This window comes from Ixodes scapularis, unplaced genomic scaffold (genome assembly GCF_016920785.2).
Source record: "Ixodes scapularis isolate PalLabHiFi unplaced genomic scaffold, ASM1692078v2 PGA_scaffold6__148_contigs__length_123643588, whole genome shotgun sequence".
Taxonomy (NCBI): domain Eukaryota; kingdom Metazoa; phylum Arthropoda; class Arachnida; order Ixodida; family Ixodidae; genus Ixodes; species Ixodes scapularis.
Genome location: NW_024609881.1, coordinates 56,821,843 through 56,839,770, shown reverse-complemented (window position 1 = coordinate 56,839,770; position 17,928 = coordinate 56,821,843). Strand labels below are relative to the sequence as shown.

Genomic DNA, 17,928 nt, shown 5'->3' with positions numbered 1-17,928 from the left:
ACCCCAGCGTTACTCGGTGGCATCGGTGGCATACTCAACGAATTGAGAACTACTAAAACTACTAGAGTAGAGATCCAAACCAACGAAAGAACGTCTAGCGGTTATGAGTTTCGCCTGGGGTCACGTGAGGTTGGTGATGTGAGGGAAAAGGCGAGTTCGGAGAGTGCGTAGGAGCTTGTGTTGTGTGCGTGCGGGCTGCGGATTTTGCGCGCTCCGTTTTCTCCGTGGCTCTTTTTATTTTTAACTGGCGCGCCAAACACATTAATGACTTGGTAACCCCGCGGACCATGTAATCCTAACCCCCAAAATCTTCCGCACTGTCCCAGTTCCGGACGCCAAAGATCCTTACGGCCCAAGATCCGGTTGAAGCTTCGAAGCTCCCAAAATCACCGATGCATTTTTTCCTTCACCGGCAGCAGCACTAGCCAGAATAAAAGATGGCGGACCAACAGCGAGGAATATCACGGATAAATCCCAGTGAGTACTCCCGCAACTTTTGCCGCGCACCTGACGGAATTAACTTCTCTTCGTTTTACGCCTAAGTTTTCTTTGTTCTTTGGCTTGCTCGTTCGCATATCTTGTATTGGAATGCGTTGGTTATCTGGTTCGGCGATCGCGTTTCTTTATTTTCTGTTTCTTGGGGGTTCGCTCAGCCTCTTTTCGGCGTATCTCCTTGAACTCTTTCTTCGCGATATCGCACGAATCTTCAAAATTCCAATCGTTTTGGTTGATTGGGAACGCTTCTTGGTATACCAGCCTCCCAGCGCGTGTGTACGATAACGAGCTGCTATTTCGGTCAAATCACGAATGGAAGAATCTTGAGAAAAGAACACAACACTACGATGATACTAGGTTCTGATTGCTCGCGTAATAAATGTCAATAAAATGCTTTTTTCTTTTCTTTTTTTAAACCCGGATAGACAGTACGTTGTTTTACCTGGTTCCTGCTACTGCTCTAAACAAGAATAAAGGAAGCGAAATAACACGGTCTGCATGCTAATTGAGAGAGAGATAAAGGAAAATTAGTCGTTGAGAATAGCGCATTTTATTATTTCAACTTGGCGACTTTCCTCAGTGTTGCATTTTGGAGACGGAACTTTCATTCCCTACACACCCTCAGCTGTCTTGAAAACGGAATAAGGTCAAATTTAATCGTCATTAAATTTTTTTTACTGGGAACAAGTTATTTCGAAGCGGTTGAAGATGACACAATTGTCTTATTTACCAAGAAATTTTACTTTGGTTATGTAAAACTTGCTCGTGAAGGTATCTTTTCCTTTTAGCTCTTTTGTGTGTTTACCGGTGAAGTGCAAAGAAGTTGCTGCCAAATAGAATTTTACCAGTTTATCGTATAGCAAGAGAAACCAGTAAATTGTGCTGGAATATATTTTGCTTGCGGGAAAAAGAGTGTGGTATTGTTTATAAACTGGCTAATTCGTAGCTATTGCAGATTCCTTTTCCACTTGGTCCTGCTTTGATTGTGATCAATAACGGAGCTGTTGCATGACATTAGGTTCTCATCAAGAAAATGGGCTGCTCCGCAGCAGTATTGTTGCCTTTCGTTTACTAGTTCTTGCTGTGTGACTCAAACACAGTCAGCATAATCGACAATGTATAAATACCGAACTTGATTCAACACAAGCGCAGGACACCAGACATCCTGTTTCACAGTTGCCCACCTGTTCCATGAGATGTCCATGGTCTGGTGATGATTTCTCGCACCATTCATGTCACTCCACTGTGCTGTCCTGCCCTAGCTGACAACAGTGCCTTGGGGTGGTTTTGCCAGTCTTTCTTGAAGTTCAATGATTAATTGCAAGCACTGTCTCCATATCAGTGCAAAACATGAGGAGACGTTGTATGTTTTGGTGGTGAAATACACAGTTACAATTGAAAATGAGCGTGTTGGTTAATAGAAACAAAACTTGAAAGTATAAAACAGAGGACGAGGATGGGAACAGGACATCTCTCATGAAAGATGTCCTGTTCCCGTCCTCGTCCTCTCTGTTTTATACTTTCAAGTTTTGTAAATACACAGTCTTGAGGATTTTTTAGAAAGTATTTTAAGTAGTTTTTTGTGTAGTGCGTGTGCTGGGCAGGAAGTATCTGTGTGCATCCAATCAAAGCAGGGGCTTTAGCCAGGGAAGGGGGGTGGGGGGGGGGGCAGGCAGGCTTATGGTGCTTCAGCTTCCCCTTCCCGAAATATCCAGCCAACTTTGTAGTGTACACATGTATTTTGACCCCCCCCCCCCCCCCTCCCCCTTTCTGTACCCCCCCCCCCCCCCCCCCCCCCCCCCCGAAAAAATATTCCTGGTTACTGAAAAGCCATAATTGGAAAAAGACGCATTCAGAAGGGGTCCTTAAACCTAACTAAGGTTTTTTTAGATAAGACGATGGCCAACACGACAGTTCGACCAAGAGCTTCCTGTTTTTTTTTTTCATAATGTTGGAGCGTTTTTCTGATTACACGCAAGAGGAGGTATGCATGAACGTTGGGCAGAGATTATTGATATGTTCCAACTTCTGTTTTTGAATGTTTAGTGGTTTGGCTCATGATAATCGAGAGACACCTTTGTAGGGAGTTGTCTCGATCCTATGCGGATGTACCTGTTGAAGGGCTACAACGGGACATTGTTTCTCTCTGGTCAACTGCACGCAAAGCATGCGTACCTGTCATCGATCGTCCCAAATTTAGGCTGTCAAGTTACTTCGTTTCAATTGCATCAAAGAGTGTATATTTAATGTCTGTTGGGAGTGTGGGGGTTTGCTTGTGTTTTCGTGTGCCATATTTTCCAATGAATAAGTTGCGGCTTTATCAAAAATTTTCATTTGTGTGCCATGTAGAGCAGTTCAATTTATATGTTCTTTTCTTTTTTTAGATATACAGGTTTTAACTGTGCAAGATAATAATAATAATAATAATTTTATTTGCACTTCAAAGGACGCAGGTGATGGTGTGTGGGGCTGGACAGATTTGCAAGATGTAGGCCATATTGACATTTACAACAAAAAAACAGCAGAACGCCACCGATGTCCTGCTTTTCCACGGTACTAACAAAGTCTTAATGGCATGGGGGATCTTGCACAACGTTTTTGCAAAGAAGCGAGACTTATACCTGACTGTGACTTCTATAAGAAAAAAAGTTTTAGTGAAAAAAAAAAGGGGGGAGGGTGTACAACTTGCACGACAGTACAACCTGTAGGGTGGAATATACGGTACTTGTGGACAACTTTCTGTCATGTTCTAGTTTCCGAGTCTGCAGTTTGTCCGCTGTATCATCTATGAATCTTGCGTGTTTTCGTGCCGTGCAGGCCCCGCATGCCGCGACATGCACGGGAGGGCGTCTGGCCGTGAGCAGCTCAAGCTGACCTTCAGCGCGGGCTCTAAGAAGTACCACGGGAACACAAGCATCCCTGGGCTCGACTATCCCGTTAGAACGTGAGCACCACTGCCGTCCATGTTCTGCCTTACTAGCTGCGCGCGTTGCCGCCGAACCTTCGGGCGGGAGAGAGGAAGGCCGGTTTCGTACAAATTTTAAATGAAGGTCTTATCTCCGACGTGGAGAAAAGCGGCAGGGGGGATACACAAAAGAGGGTGCGGATGAGAGGGGAGTTCCTGCTTCCCCTTCTTTCCAACTGCTAAGGTTACACTCTCGCCCCCGCACATTTGGCAACGCTGCACGCAACTCGTAAGATGGAGGATACAGTCGCTGGCAAGGTGAGACCAACATCAAACGCCCGGCCTGCTGCATGCACTCGTTGCCTATCGCCATGCTTGGGCTGCGCGGTCCAGGCTCGCGAGACATTGACGCGTTATCGATGGTAAGAAGCTCGTGCGGGAGGCGGGACAACCGAAACTCTTCCCCACCCTTCTCATCGTGTCGGCGACCCTAGTACCTCCTACCCTCATTCCACCGACGGGTGGCACCGGCATATCGAGTTGCATTTGCTTGTTGGAAAAGGTGCCGTAAAAGTTTTCTTACAGACTCGCTACAAGGAGTGGGAGCCCTTTGTAAGTCAACTGGGCCATCTACGAGCGGGAAAACGGAAACTGAAATCTTCGGTGATTTAGACAAAAGATCGACGGTGTCGGAGAAATTTCGGAACGTGTGTTACTCCATTGAACGCCTTTGTTTGGAAGACCCAAATGCAGCCTTTCAGAGTAAGGTAGCGCTATAGACCTTTCGCCGAAATACTTGAGCATCGAAGAGAAGGCTGGAAATGTAGGTGCACACGCTGGACGTGCTCGCCTTCTCTACACTAAAGATTCAAAGTAGAGAACTGAAATGAAGCGTTTGTGGAATATGTGTGCAAAGTGCCATTTGTTTTATATCTTAATGCGTTAGCATTAGTACCCACATGATGGAAAAGCTGGCGGCGTCCGTCTGTGGACAAAACAGTGAAAAGGGAAGTGTGCTGCGTAGGGAAGAGGAGGGTAGTAACGGACAACGGCGAGGGGGAGGCGGCGTAATGGGGCGAAAGACAGTGCGCATGCGAATGCTGGGGCAAGTCTGAACTTGCAGGTGTGCAAAGCAGGTATGCCTTGTTTTGTGCTAGAAAAATTGAAAAAGGAAGATCCATTGGTGGATCCTTTAGGGAATGTGTTGGCATGAAATGGATCTTCATTTTCGAACAGTTAGAGCTCCAGACTGCAGCACGTGCACTGAGTGTACTTATGTTCCCGTCATTGTCTTTGATGCGCGGGTAATTCACCAGAAAGGTCTTGATAGCAGTTAAGTGCTTGCAAGATTGCCAGTAGGAGATTTTTGTTTGTTTTATTCTCGCAACAGTTCGCCATCTAGGGATTGTTCGGTGTTATCATTGATGATTTTAAATTCACCCCTTTTTTCGTCATTTTGTTTTCTTTAGTTTTTTTTTAGATTTGCCAGTGTTAGCAGCTTTGTGGCAACTTCGGTCAGACAAATGTGCAAGCAACATAGATTCGGCACTCCTGCGCACCTGCTTTGTTCCTGTCACTTCGTAGCAGACAACTCTCTACAGTCCCCCGCGCAATTGTCTGTCCGCAGCGAACGAGTGTGGCTTCCCCCCAAGATCCATTCGTCGGGCAAGCTGAAGGTTTCGCCCGAGGTGGTAGGTGGCACTTCTGATTTTCTTCTATTTTGTGTTGCACGGGCTCTTACGTGCATTCTGTGTTAAAATAACAAAATGCATAAACTGAAAAAAAAAAACAACAAAAAAACAAGTTGCTGTGGAGAGGTTTAGATTACACGAAGTGATCTTTTCTTGGGATCAAAACCGTTTTAAACTTATTGGCAAGACATGTCCCCTAGTGCACACTTTTGTGTGCTGTGAGTGCACGATAACATTGGATAACATGGGAAGTGTCGGTCACATTATTTGGCACTTGCAAAGCCGCTACAACGAGTCCAAATTTAATACATTTACAAGATACACTGTCGGCTATCGGATAAAATCCGACACCGTCCTATGCAGCATGTCCACAGTCTGCACCACCTCAGAAGTAACTTCTAGACACATGTCGACGGGAAAATATGGAATGGTCGAATTCTTGCAGGAATATGACTTCACGGCAGACGATCTGACGGACCGAGGGGAGATCGGTCGGGGCGCCTTTGGCACGGTGAACAAGATGGTGCACCGGGGTGAGCAGGCTCGAGATGGCCGTCAAGGTGAGAGCTGCTTCTTCCGAGACAGCTGGTTGCGCTGCCGTCGTCTTAGTTGAGCAGGCGCGCTATTGCGTAAGAGCTCGAAGGCACGAGGTATATCGGGGTGTAAGCGCTGACAAGTGCAGGGCCGAGTTTTGGGGGGGGCCATAGATTGAACCAGAGTACACCAGCAGTTGTCCTAGATTGGCCCGACGACGGCTGCCGAATGTCGGGCCGACAACAGCTGCGATTGTAGAAGGCCCGACGTTGGCAGTAACGATAGCTTGACCAAACTCGAACCGATGACGACAGTGAAGCCGGTGGTAGCCGTAGATGGACCCTGCGTGGGGCCGTCGTATGCTGTGAATCATCGGGCCGACATCGGCAGTGGATTATATTTTGATGTGCGTGTTTGTGCAGCGCATTCGCTCCACGGTGGACGAGAAGGAGCAGAAGCAGCTGCTGATGGACCTGGAGGTGGTGATGAAGAGCAACGACTGCCCCTACATCGTGCAGTTCTATGGGGCCATCTTCAAGGAGGTAGGACTCGTCCAGTTCATCTGTTCTGTGCGTGTTGTTAAGGGCTGTCCAAATGGGACAAATTTTCTGCGGTCACAGCAACTGCTGTACCGGAAGCAAAGGTGTTTTTGTTTCCGATTCCGGTCTGCTTTTGCACATTTTATTTTTTTCAAGGGGGGGGGAGGGGGACGTTCTTTGTTTTATTTTCGCTTGTGTCCTTGAAGAGAGGCTTGGAGCGTTCTCATCACGTGGGTCCGGAAAGCCACTCGCGCGATCTGCGGGCCGTCGTCGAGGTCTCCGCCGTTGTCAGTTCCCAATGTTCCGAAACAAGAAAAGAGAAGCGACGACAATGGGAAGTGATGGGAAAGCCACGTCGTTTGCACGGTTGTCCTACAAATCGAAAAACGAACACACGCACCCCAACTTCCGCGTCTCTTAAGAGAAGCGTACACTCTTTTGCCGCATCAGCGTTTGCCGTATCCCGTTTGGACAGCCCTTGAGCCACGGGCTGCCACACAGTAACGCAGCCAGGTAGCAAGGCCCTAGTGCTGTGTTTCCGACCAGCATGTTTAGCGTCCCATATTCTGCCCACGCGTCGAAAGTGGTCCCGAAGTGCCAACAGATGACGTCGCAGAAGCCGGGGTGTCAGGCTGTCGAATGTAGCAATCCTGGCGGTTGGTCGTAGAAGTTCCGGCAAAGCGCTTGAGCAAAAGCGCTCGAGCGAAAGCGAGCGTCGCCGTCGTCGCGGCGTCCTAACTCCCGGCTGCTATCGCTTTTGCGGACTGTCAAGCTGAGAGCAACCCGCAGTGGAATCATTCGCCGTTGTTGCTGGGTTTGCGGCCGACGACGGCGCGACACTTTCATGACGTTGTCGGGCGGAAATCGGGGGACCGCTTTTTCGGACGCAGTACTCACAACAGGCAGAGACGAGTTTCAGGCACCGTGGTAGTCCTCTACTTTCTGCGTTGCCCACCAGAGACCAGTTAAAATTGGACATGTGCACTGTGTCGTTTTTAGGTCGGTGGTCTGTCTGCATCCAGTCGGCGGGGACTTATGTCCCTGTTGACTGAACACGGGTTCCAGCCAAACGCCGATGCAACACCCGCGCCAGCGTCCTGGAGGCGACGTATAAAATCTGGCACCGGCCTTGCTATTTGGGAAGATACTGCCGAAAAGACGCGGTGGGTGAGGTGTAGAGCGTCAACAAGGGGGACTTTCAATTTCTCAATCCCGAGTATTACCTGCCTCTCTTGATTGGTTGCGTTGGAAGCCTTCTTGGCCTCGATGGTAATGCAAATGAGGTACAGTGTAGACCGCATATAACGTATGTCGCAAGAGTCGCGAAAATCCGCACTGTAAGCGGTACCGCGCTATAACCAAAACATCAATTTTTCAGGCCAAAATACGTGCCACGAGACAACTTGCCTTTCTAACAGAATTTATTTTATGGTAGATGAAAAATAAAGCTTAGTTTGAGAAAAATCTTCATTTCACCAGACTAGCACACTTCTGTCTCAAGTGTGTCACACATTTTGAAACAAAATGAGCGACTTTTGCCTGGCGCAGCCTTTTAACAGCGTCGCGGGTTGCGGACGGAGGTTGAGAGCGTTCAGGGCAGGAACGTAGCCAGGGGGGAGGCCCATGGGGCCCGGGCCTCCCCCGAAATCTTCCATTTTGCTGGGACCTCCTCTCCCCCCTCCCCCTCATACAGCATTTTGTCATGGGCGGGCCCCCCCCGAAACAAAATTCTGGCTACGTGCCTGGTTCAGGGGGTCCATATCACAAGAGCGAATGACATTTTAGTGAACAGCGACATTTGAGCGAATGGACTTTTTAGTCCATTCGCTCAAATGTCCATCCGTCGTGCTGCGCTTTACGCCTCTTCGCCGGCGACAGTCTGCGGCAGCTCATTACAAAAATATGAACCCACTTGGCCCACCCGAAAACGCCGCTTCGCGGCGTCAGACTCTTCGCTAAAGTGTCATTCGGTGAAACGTGGGCGTTCGCTAAAGCGTCGTTCGATCAAGCGAGTGCCTCCCGCGCCAGTAATACCTTCAACTTGAGCACAGGCATGAAACGCTCCAAATAAGAAATCCGGGCGATGTTCGAAAACACAAATGCTTAGAAAGCACCACTGTAGTCGAAGTAAACGAACACGACGACATGGGCGTTTCTGCCGTCTTGAGAGTGCCGCCACGACATCGCCACACGAGTAGGTGGATCTTCCCTTCTGTCAGCTTGGGGGTGAATGGAACATGGGCTTGCGCTGCCTGCCCTGGGCCCACGTGGGTGATGTCTTCCATGCTGCTTGCGTCGTTTGACCAAGAGTCGAGCGAGGGCGTGGAACCTGCTTGCGTGTTTCGCAGGGCGACTGCTGGATCTGCATGGAGATCATGGACACGTCCCTGGACAAGTTCTACAAGTTTGTCTACGAGAAGCAGGGCCAGAGGATACCTGAGGCCATCCTGGGGAAGATCACGGTCGCCGTGAGTTCATTCGTCATAAGTGGCACGGACTCTATGCTCGCAACCGGAGCAGTAGGCTCTTCTACTTTCATTAGTTTTGTATGAACTTGGCTAGCATTAAAGGGGTCATGAAAAGATTTTTCGACTTTTTTCTTTTTAGCTTTCCTCCTCAACTTGCGAATCGCGTAGCGTACTAAACAGTTCAAGAGGAAAAGGAGGAACCCCCCTCTTGCTCGGACCCTCGTTCGTGTACCCGGACATCGCCATTCTGCCCCTAGAGGATTCGCCCGTCACTCAAAATTTGGACAACAGTTGCTTTCCCCACCTCTTTCACCCCTAAGCTGACAGTGCTGTGGAAGCTATGTGCTCGGTCGGCCAGCCACACTTTTATCTTTTGTCGCATGATCACGCTCCCTCGCACATACTAATGTGCAGAGAATGGGGCCTGGCGATGAAAGGGAGGCAGCTTATTGGTCTGGCATGCACGCAGCTCCCACTGCACTCTCGGCATAAAGGTGAAGAGAATATAGCTAGGTCGGGTGTCGTGCGACGTGCGTTGGGGCCGGGTGACATACTTTGGGTACTGGGGATGTATCACAGTAAAAAGGCAGAGAGCTTTCCAAGGGAAGGAGGTTTAAAATAGTCTGCTATGTTTTCACATTTTCATACCAAAAATCAGGCTCTTGATGTTCTACTTCAGGGATTGCATGGGTCCCTGAACACTCTTGAATTTTAAAACGGCATTTTCCAGACCTCGAGAAAGTCCTGGAATTCTTAGCAGTGCTTGAAAACCCTTATATTTTCAATGATTTTTTTTTTTTTTTTCAGTAATTAAGTTTTTTTACAAAATAAAATATAATTATTTTTTTTACATGTATGTTAACATAAATTTCCAAATTACATTGAGGAAGTTTTTTTATGTGGCAAATTTAGGCATGTTTAGCGGATGCCCGTTAAGCACCTGGCCGCAATGGTAGCAGTCCCAATGGTTCTGGATCCGTTCTCGCCCGTCCGCTATCTTGCAATCTTGCCCTTTGTTCGCCTTGTTCTCACGCATACTGTTTGGTATATATAGCTACTCCTGGTTTGCTCGTTCCGCGTCTGTTTCACGCTACACATGGTGGACATAGTTTAAGTTGTGCCCAACCCCCGGGAAGTGCAGCTTTCAGCGGTCGTGGCTGGGCCACGACTACAGACGCCAAGTTGCGCCATACGCAGCGAGCTCGAATTGGGCAAAATGCGGACCTTGCGGGAAGACGTTTGACATCTCATTAATGGGCAAGTCTGTACTAAAGTCATATGAAGAGTGCAAAGCACAGTGGGAACATCAAGATGGTAGCAGCTAGCTCCATGAGGAACTATGTGGCGCTGTGCTTGAGTGATTGATCTGTCTCTGCGGTCCCAACACAGTCATTGGACTTGGTCGGCGTGTGCATGGTGCACAAGTTAGTGTTGGATGGCGAGATTTTGTGGACGTTGAAGGTGATTTTGTCTCACTACTCATGCAGCTCACCCTCTGAAACAAACAACCATTTCAGGAGGATGTTCCCGGACTGTGAAGTTGCAAAGGCTTTCGCTTATGGAGAGAAGTGTGTGTACGTGGCGTAGCATGGGCCTTGGGCCATTTTTTTTATCATCCATTCAACGAACCATTGAGAACTGCAATTATTACGTCGTCCTGTTTGACGAGTCCGCAAGTGATTACTTACGTCAGAAGCAAATGGACCGCAAGATACTACAAGTGGCCACAAGACACCACATGTCCCTATAATGGGTCACGTAACAGCAGACCACATCCAAGAGAAACTCTTGAGTTCACTGGAGCCATTACCTTTGCCGAAGATTGTTCAAGTGTTCATGGACAGGCCGAAGGTGAACTTGAAGTTCTTCAGAGGCCTGCAGGAGCACCTGCAACGAAACTATCATGTGCAGTGTCTGGATTTAGGCACTTGTGGACCTCACGCTCTCCTGTCAAGTCTGAGTGTACTATTTCAAGATTCCCCAGCAAGCCGATAAGACTTCTCAGCAGTGACTGGCCAGACAACATTTCCCCTCAAGTTCATCGCCCATCGCTGGGTTGAAAACGTCCCCGCAATTGAGTGAGCCCTTCTTCCGTGGACTGATGTGAAAAAGTACATTGGTTCAGCAAGAAAGAAGCAAGTGAATCTGCAGAAGTGTGCCTCATTTCAGAACTTGTGCGACTTCTGCAGTGACCCGTTGCTGCCAGTAAAACTTCACTTTGCTCTTGGCATTGCAATGGTTGTGAAGCCTTTCTTCACAGAGTACCAGATGAACGATCCATTAGCATTCTTTCTGGCAAGAGACCTCGAAGCAATCATCGAGAAACTGCTCACAAAGTTTGTGAAGTGGTCAGTGCTTTCTGCATCAACTGGGACTACCGGCCTGTTGAAAATGGACATTGAAGACCCAAACAACCATGTTCCACTTGAAAAAGTGGATATCGGCCACACAGTCGAACAAGTGCTAAAGCACTCCAAAGTCAGTCCTGAAGATGGAGTGTGAGCACTTCCTTGTCAGTATGACGAAGAAGACCCTTGAGAAGAGTCCCCTGAGGTTCCCCTTGGTTAGACGCCTCTCATCACTGGACCTCCGGCAGATGTGCGCCAAGCCAGACCAGCGCTTAGCAGGGCTCAAGAAGGTTTTAGGTTTTGGATGCCCTCATCACTCCAAAGAGATTCACTGATCACCAGCGAGACTGTACCCGTTGAGTACATTGAGCTCATGCAAGAACAGAAGCACAAGCTGCGACTGTTTGAGAAGAGCTTGTGGGAGGTGGTTTGACTTCTGCTTGTGCTTAGCCATGGCCAAGCAGCTGTGGAGAGGGGATTCAGTGTGTACCGTCAAGTGTCGTGGAGAACCTGAAAGACCTGCGTATGTTTCGCAGCATATTATACGCTACATGGTTGACAAGGCAGGCAGTATCCTGACCGTTCCAATAACAAAGAAGTTAAGGACCTCTATGTTAGCTGCAAGGCAGCACTATCAAGCATATTTGGAATCGCAGGAAAAGATGCAACTTAAACAAGCAAGTCAGTCGAAGAGATGCCTCGTTGAAGACTAGATTGATAACATGAGGAGAAAGAAAACAAAGCTTAAGTCAAGAGTCGTGACAGCTTCAGCCGATCACTTCACTGAGGAATCAGAGGCAACAGGTGACATCACCTACATTGTGAAATCGAAAAAAATTGGGGTGTGTGTATATGTTTATACAACCTAGGATTTAGTCTGCCTCAGCAGATGAGAAATTTAGCCAGTGCAGTACAGCCGCTAGCCTGGGGTCTCTAACGTGCACCATCCAGTAGTGATACACGACTGCACTGGCTAAATTTCTCATTCAGATTGAAACGGGCAGGGGTGGGGATTGAACCCAGGATCCCTGGGTTCTGGAGCGCGAGCTTTCGCTCCTAGTGCTCTGAGCTGGTGTGCGGCTAACGGCAAAAATCAAGATGCAAATACTTCTAACCATCAACAAGGAAATCAAGGAAAAGCTGCTCTAGCTCTACTGAACTCTTCACAAGCACTTTGGCAAATGTGCCTCCTTCTAGGTATCAAGCAGTTAATAATTTCTGCAGTGCATTTCAAAAACTATTTATATTATAAATTTACTAGATAGAGTATTGGAAGAGGTCCTTGAAAATATCTTTACAGGTTCTTAAAAGGCCTTGAAAACCCTTGAATTTTCCTTTTGAAGCCTGTACAAACCCTGTTCTTTCTTTTGGCCTACTAAACAATATGCTATTAGTAAAATCCCAATCTAAACCCATTTATCCCAGCCCGAAATTCGTTTCATGGCCCCTTTAAGATATGCAAGTACAACCCAAATTATAGCAGACCGAGAGTTGGTGAATCACCTTTGTGTTTCCCATTGCTTGCAGACGGTGAAGGCCCTCAACTATCTCAAGGAGAAACTGAACATCATTCACAGGGGTGAGGCAGTCTCTCCAGTCTTGGCATGGCACGTGCCACTCAATGGCCGCACTTGGGACAACCAACTCTCTCTGTCTGACAACATCTGTTTGTCTATGTCACGCGACGTCCGTTTATAAATTGTAGGAGCTGCCATTTTGTTACGTAGACCTGAACGGTAGTTATGGACCAAATCTGCCGAACTTCAGATTCGGCAAAATTCGGCACATGGCAAACTTTTGAAGGAAACTTCGGCAAATGTGTGCGCACGCTCGAGAACGCGATGGGGCGACGGATTGCAAATGGACGCCGTGCGGTCGTGCGGTTACCATCTTACAGTGTAGTACAACCAGTGGTTACGGCGAGGTGTGGAGTAGGCAACACGGTAACTGTGCATTTGTGAGCCTTTGCGAGTGTGGTTCTGTTCAATAGTTTCTGCCTCAAGTACAGAAGATCGACTAGTAATTTACGCAGGCGACTGCACAAGTGACACGTTACAGTATAGACCACTTACAACGTAACCGCTTATAGTGCAGGACCGGGTATAACGCGGTTTTTTTAAACCACCGGTTCGCCTCCCATAGAACTCCATGTAATTACATACCGCTTAAAACTCAGGCGCGCGACGGGAAATACCGGTTATAGTGCGGTTTCTGGCACAGCCCGCCGACCGCGCCGACGACCGGAGCAGCGAGCACGCTTGCCTGTGCGACACTAGATAACGGCGCTGACGGCGCGAGCCGCAAGCGTTGCGCAAGCGGCACTCGCGGGGCAAGGAGGGTGCTCGAAGAAGCGGGAGAAGCGAAGAGAGAGGCTTCAGTTGCCCTAGCGACGGAGGGACGCACGCACGTGTCGTTCACGTGCGTGCGTCCCTTCACTGCATTGGAAACCAACAACCGCAACGACAGGAGAAGTGTTCGCGCGCGTTGCATGCCCGTCGCGGGCCGGCTGCTTCTATCCGCGAACAGGGCGTCGGTTGTGATCAACGTTGTGATCGTCGTCGTAGACGGCGTTCATCTCATCGTTCCGCGTAAAAGCGCTATCCTTGACTGTGAATTTTCGTCGTGTATCGCTATGATAACCCAGCACGTATTAGAAGATCCACCTACTCGAGCGGCGATGTCGTGGCGGCGCTCTCAAGTCGGCAGAAACGCCCGTGTCGTCGTGTTTGTTTACTTCGACTACAGTGGTGATTTCTAAGCATTTGTGTCCTCGCACATCGCCCGGATTTCTTATTTGGCGCATTTCATGCGTGTGCTCAAGTGCAAGGTATTACTGGCGCGTACCGTATGAAGGATGCGAATTTTCACGCGTTTTCATCTCCGGAGAAAAGTGATTAGGGTTAGCAATCCTGAAAGCTCGCAACATCCGTCCGCAACCCGCGACGCCGCTAAGAGGCTGCGCCAGGCAAAAGCCGCTCATTTGTTTCAAAATGTGTGACACACTTGAGAGAGAAGTGTACTAGTCTGGTGAAATAAAGACTTTCCTCAAACTAAGCTTTATTTTTCATCTAACATAAAATAAATTCTTTTACAAAGGTAAGTTGTCTGATGGCATGTATTTTGGCCTGAAAAATTGATGTTTTGGTTATAGTGTGGTACCGCTTATAGTGCGGATTTTCGCGACTCCCGCGACATACGTTATATGCGGTCTACACTGTATATGGTACGTTCTGGATGACGTGATTTTCATTTGACCTTTCCAGTGATGCGATGAGGTAGTTGAAACATTGACTGACAATTACTCTAAAGCACTTCTCACAATTATAACAATCCTCTTTTTGGTTCGCAAGTACTTTGTGCCAAAATAAAATATTTAATTTCAATTAGCTTTACTTTGCAGTTTTCGTGTATCTGCATAAAACTAAACACAGAACTATCATGCTTGACGATGCACATCCGACATTCCCAATTCTTCCCATGTTCCTAAATGTCCGTGTGTGTCCTAACTCCAGGAACCGGCATTTTAAAGGTTAAAAAAACGAGACGTTGCGTATTTGGGACGCCCACTTTCATGCAAAGCTGACGTCAAGTGACTCAAATCGAAGAACATGCATATCTACAATACTGTCGAGACCGGTTATAACGAAGTCGGTTATAACGAAATAGCGGTTACAGCGAAGCGATCTAGATTTCTCATTCCCTTTTGCACTTCGTTATAACCGAAGTCGGTTATAACGAAATAGCGGATATAGCGAAGTGATTTCCGATTCCCGTTGACTTCGTTATAACTGGTTTCGACAATACTATTGTTTTCTTTTCTGCTAAGGTCAGTAACCATTGCATTAGTTTTCGTGCACGAAATGGTGACTCCCAGAGAAAGTAAGAACGCAGTGTTATTGCCTTTATTTTAACGATGTACACATACTTGCAGGCTTGTGCTGATGAGGCCTCAAAACTGAAACTCTCGTAGCGGGATTCGTGAGTGCGTTCGCTACTACCCAACCTTGTTATGCCACTTCTACAAGAAGTCGCTGTAAAATTGCCAGTAAACACAGAAAAACAACACCGATACAATTATGTTGTGGAATATCACCTTGTTTAGTGATAACTGTGTCAATATGCACTACACATTGTATTAAAGTCAAGAAAAAACAACATTAAACCTTTCTTCGCCAGAAAAAACTAAATATTAATGCTAACTCTGGCAACAATGTATTTTTGTTGAATCTTCGGCAAAAATACGTTGTTCGGAAATCTTTGTCAAAGTTGGACTTTGCCGAATCCCAAGATTCGGCAAAAGTTTGGCCCATCACCGCTTAACGGGCACCGTTGGTGGTTAGATGAGGGTCCCAGAGTGGCGCTCTTTGTGCTCTAGGTTTGTAAGTGCTCTTTATGTCCTCACTAATCATCTGCAAGCATTTTCTTGTCACTCCTGGTGGCTCGATATTCGCTTGGGAAGCGAGTTTGGTCTTGGCCAGCCTCCTCGTACGTCGGCGCTCGAGTGCAACATAGAGTGCGCCGAACCCAGCCATGCTTTTCACGTGCAAAGCTGGTTACTGCCAGTCATTGTGGGCCGGGATTTGTACGTGCATACCTAGGCAGCGATGTTGGCGGGCAAGGAAAGGCACTCTCAGATGTTTTGTTGGGGGAGTAGGGACGCCCGTGGGGGGACTCTGTTGGGGCTAAATCATCTCCATTGTTGGCAGGCTCAACGACCAGAGAAGCCGAAGGGGTGTTTTGCGCCCTCCGTGTGCTTTGTTGGGAAGACCCAACGGCAAGTGGTAGCGCAGGAACTGCCTTGTGTGCAGGCGAAGACTAGGGAAATTCGGGATTTGTCGGTACGAAATAGTCTTCACGAAGTGCCCTCGGGATTTCATACGAGAAGGAAGCCCGGATTCGTGAAAGCCGTAGCACCGAGACTGTTGCAGTCCTAGAGGAGCTGAAATGATGTTGTGTCATTTGCCTAAGGTGGTCGCGAAACATGTAGAAAGATGCCACGGTTAACAAGGCATTTTCAGAAGCATTGTCACAACTTTTACTCGAGACGTATTTTGGTAGGAGAGGGGTTTAATCAGAAAATGACCCCTAAAGAAGTGCAACTGCAACACGCAAATTCCCCACTACATTGAGCTGGAAAATTATGCACCAGTTCAATTTCTCACGTTATATTTGGTGCCACTCGCGTTCCGTGCACCTCGATTTTATCATATAGATCGAGCGCTCAATTTTTTTTCTGTCCTCCTTTGCAGACGTGAAGCCGAGTAACATCCTGCTGGACCGTGGCGGCAGCATCAAGCTGTGCGACTTCGGTATCAGCGGACAGCTGGTGGACTCCATCGCCAAGACGAGGGATGCGGGCTGCAGGCCCTACATGGCCGTGAGTGGCGCCTCTCTCCATTTCTCTTTCTCTCTCTTACACACACACAGCAAGGTCAGTGCTATTTTTAATTTTGAGGTAGCACTGTGGTGTGTGTGTGACCAGGCCTCCTTGTTTGTGAAGCATTGACTGCCGTTTCGATGCTTTTCGTCAGACTTTTATTGTCGTGACCCTAATAGATCTTAGGGTCCCGAAGGGATCGTCAGGATGTCGTCGTGTGCCACGAATGTGCTGTCGACGTCTTTAGAATGTCTATACATTCTATGAATGGTTTAGAGACATCTTTAGGACATTATTACGTCCCTTTTGACGTTTTCTAGGTTGCGTAACAGTCCACAATCATCCAAGGGATCGCTTTGGGCGTCGTCACGTCCCAGAAAAGTTGCGCAAACGTCTTCGGGACAATATTGTCGCGGAGCGAAAGCAGCAAACGAAATTGAAATAATAATTGAGGCGAACTTGTGTCCGCAAACTAAAACTGAAGGGATAGGGCGTCCCATGTCGGCGACGGAGAAGCGACTTTCGCGGAGCGGCAGTTACTGCTGCTTTTGCACACGGTGCGTTCTTGAATCTTCCAAACCAGAGCACACAATCACAGCCGAGAATGAGCTGGAACTTTTCAGAAGAGTACAGACTTGTAAAAGAAACAGACAATCCCTGCGGGGTTCTAATCCCGTTCCTTCACGTGGCAGCCAAGTGCGTCGGCAACTTCGCCCCGTTTATGGCAATATAACGTTGGACGAATGTCCTGGGGACATCCGCAGGACCCGCATATCGTGCCTGGAACAAGTGAGCCTTGTGAGCTTAAGGGGACTTGGCTTGTTCAGCTCGATTGATCGGAGAAAACTTTAAGTTTTTGGAGATGTGATTGCTTCTTTGAGCCTCGCTTGGGGGGAAAGTTGAAAACCGAAATCTTGCGAAAAAGTTGATTTTTGGAAAAACACTTTTTTGGTTTGTATAATCCATAAACTACCTCCTCTGTAATTATCAACACCTAATTCACTGAGCAAACATGTTTAAAAAAATATTTATGAGGTCCCGGCAGCTTCAAAATTGCGCTAAAGCCACAAAATCGAGCTGTACTTTGAGCGATTCCCGCTCTTTTAACTTTGCAGATGGCCGCTATCGTGGTCTTGTTTGGAAGCGGTGTTTTTTTTCTTCTTTTTGCAGCCCTTCACAAAAGTGTCCGCAGCATAGTCTTGGCGTGATCAGCGTTTTCCCGCCACACAATGGCAAAGCGGTGATTGACCAAAGCACCCGCTCAAGGGAGTGCGCAACTACTATTGGCCGCGACATTTGCTCTCCTTCCGTTGCCATGGCTACTACACTGACAGGGCGTGTCTCGCCCCATCAGTGTGGTTTTGCCAGCCTGCGCTTTGTGAACTCCACTTCGCTTTTCGCCATCTTCACGATGGTTTGCAGCCCTCTGTTTTAGTAATTTTGCATACTTTGCCCGCGTGTTTTGTGATTGCAAAAGATGCGGGGAATGAATTAGGAGACAGTGCACGCGTTCGACGCGCGGAAGTGGTCCATGCAAGCTTCTTTGCTTGGGGTCCGTCGGAAGCAGCATC

The 17,928-nt window shown here is 47.9% G+C and overlaps 1 protein-coding gene across 1 annotated transcript in view; it reads left to right on the top strand.

The window, feature by feature from the left end:
- The first annotated feature begins 133 nt into the window (after positions 1–133).
- Positions 134–17,928, top strand: part of LOC8043256 (dual specificity mitogen-activated protein kinase kinase 4) — a 33,876-nt gene continuing 16,081 nt past the window's right edge. The window contains 9 exon segments of the mRNA XM_002416153.5: positions 134–477; positions 3,313–3,439; positions 5,028–5,091; positions 5,537–5,626; positions 5,628–5,651; positions 6,048–6,167; positions 8,513–8,632; positions 12,508–12,559; positions 16,230–16,357. Of these exon segments, the coding sequence (XP_002416198.4) occupies positions 438–477; positions 3,313–3,439; positions 5,028–5,091; positions 5,537–5,626; positions 5,628–5,651; positions 6,048–6,167; positions 8,513–8,632; positions 12,508–12,559; positions 16,230–16,357 (765 nt within the window). The 5' untranslated portion in view covers positions 134–437.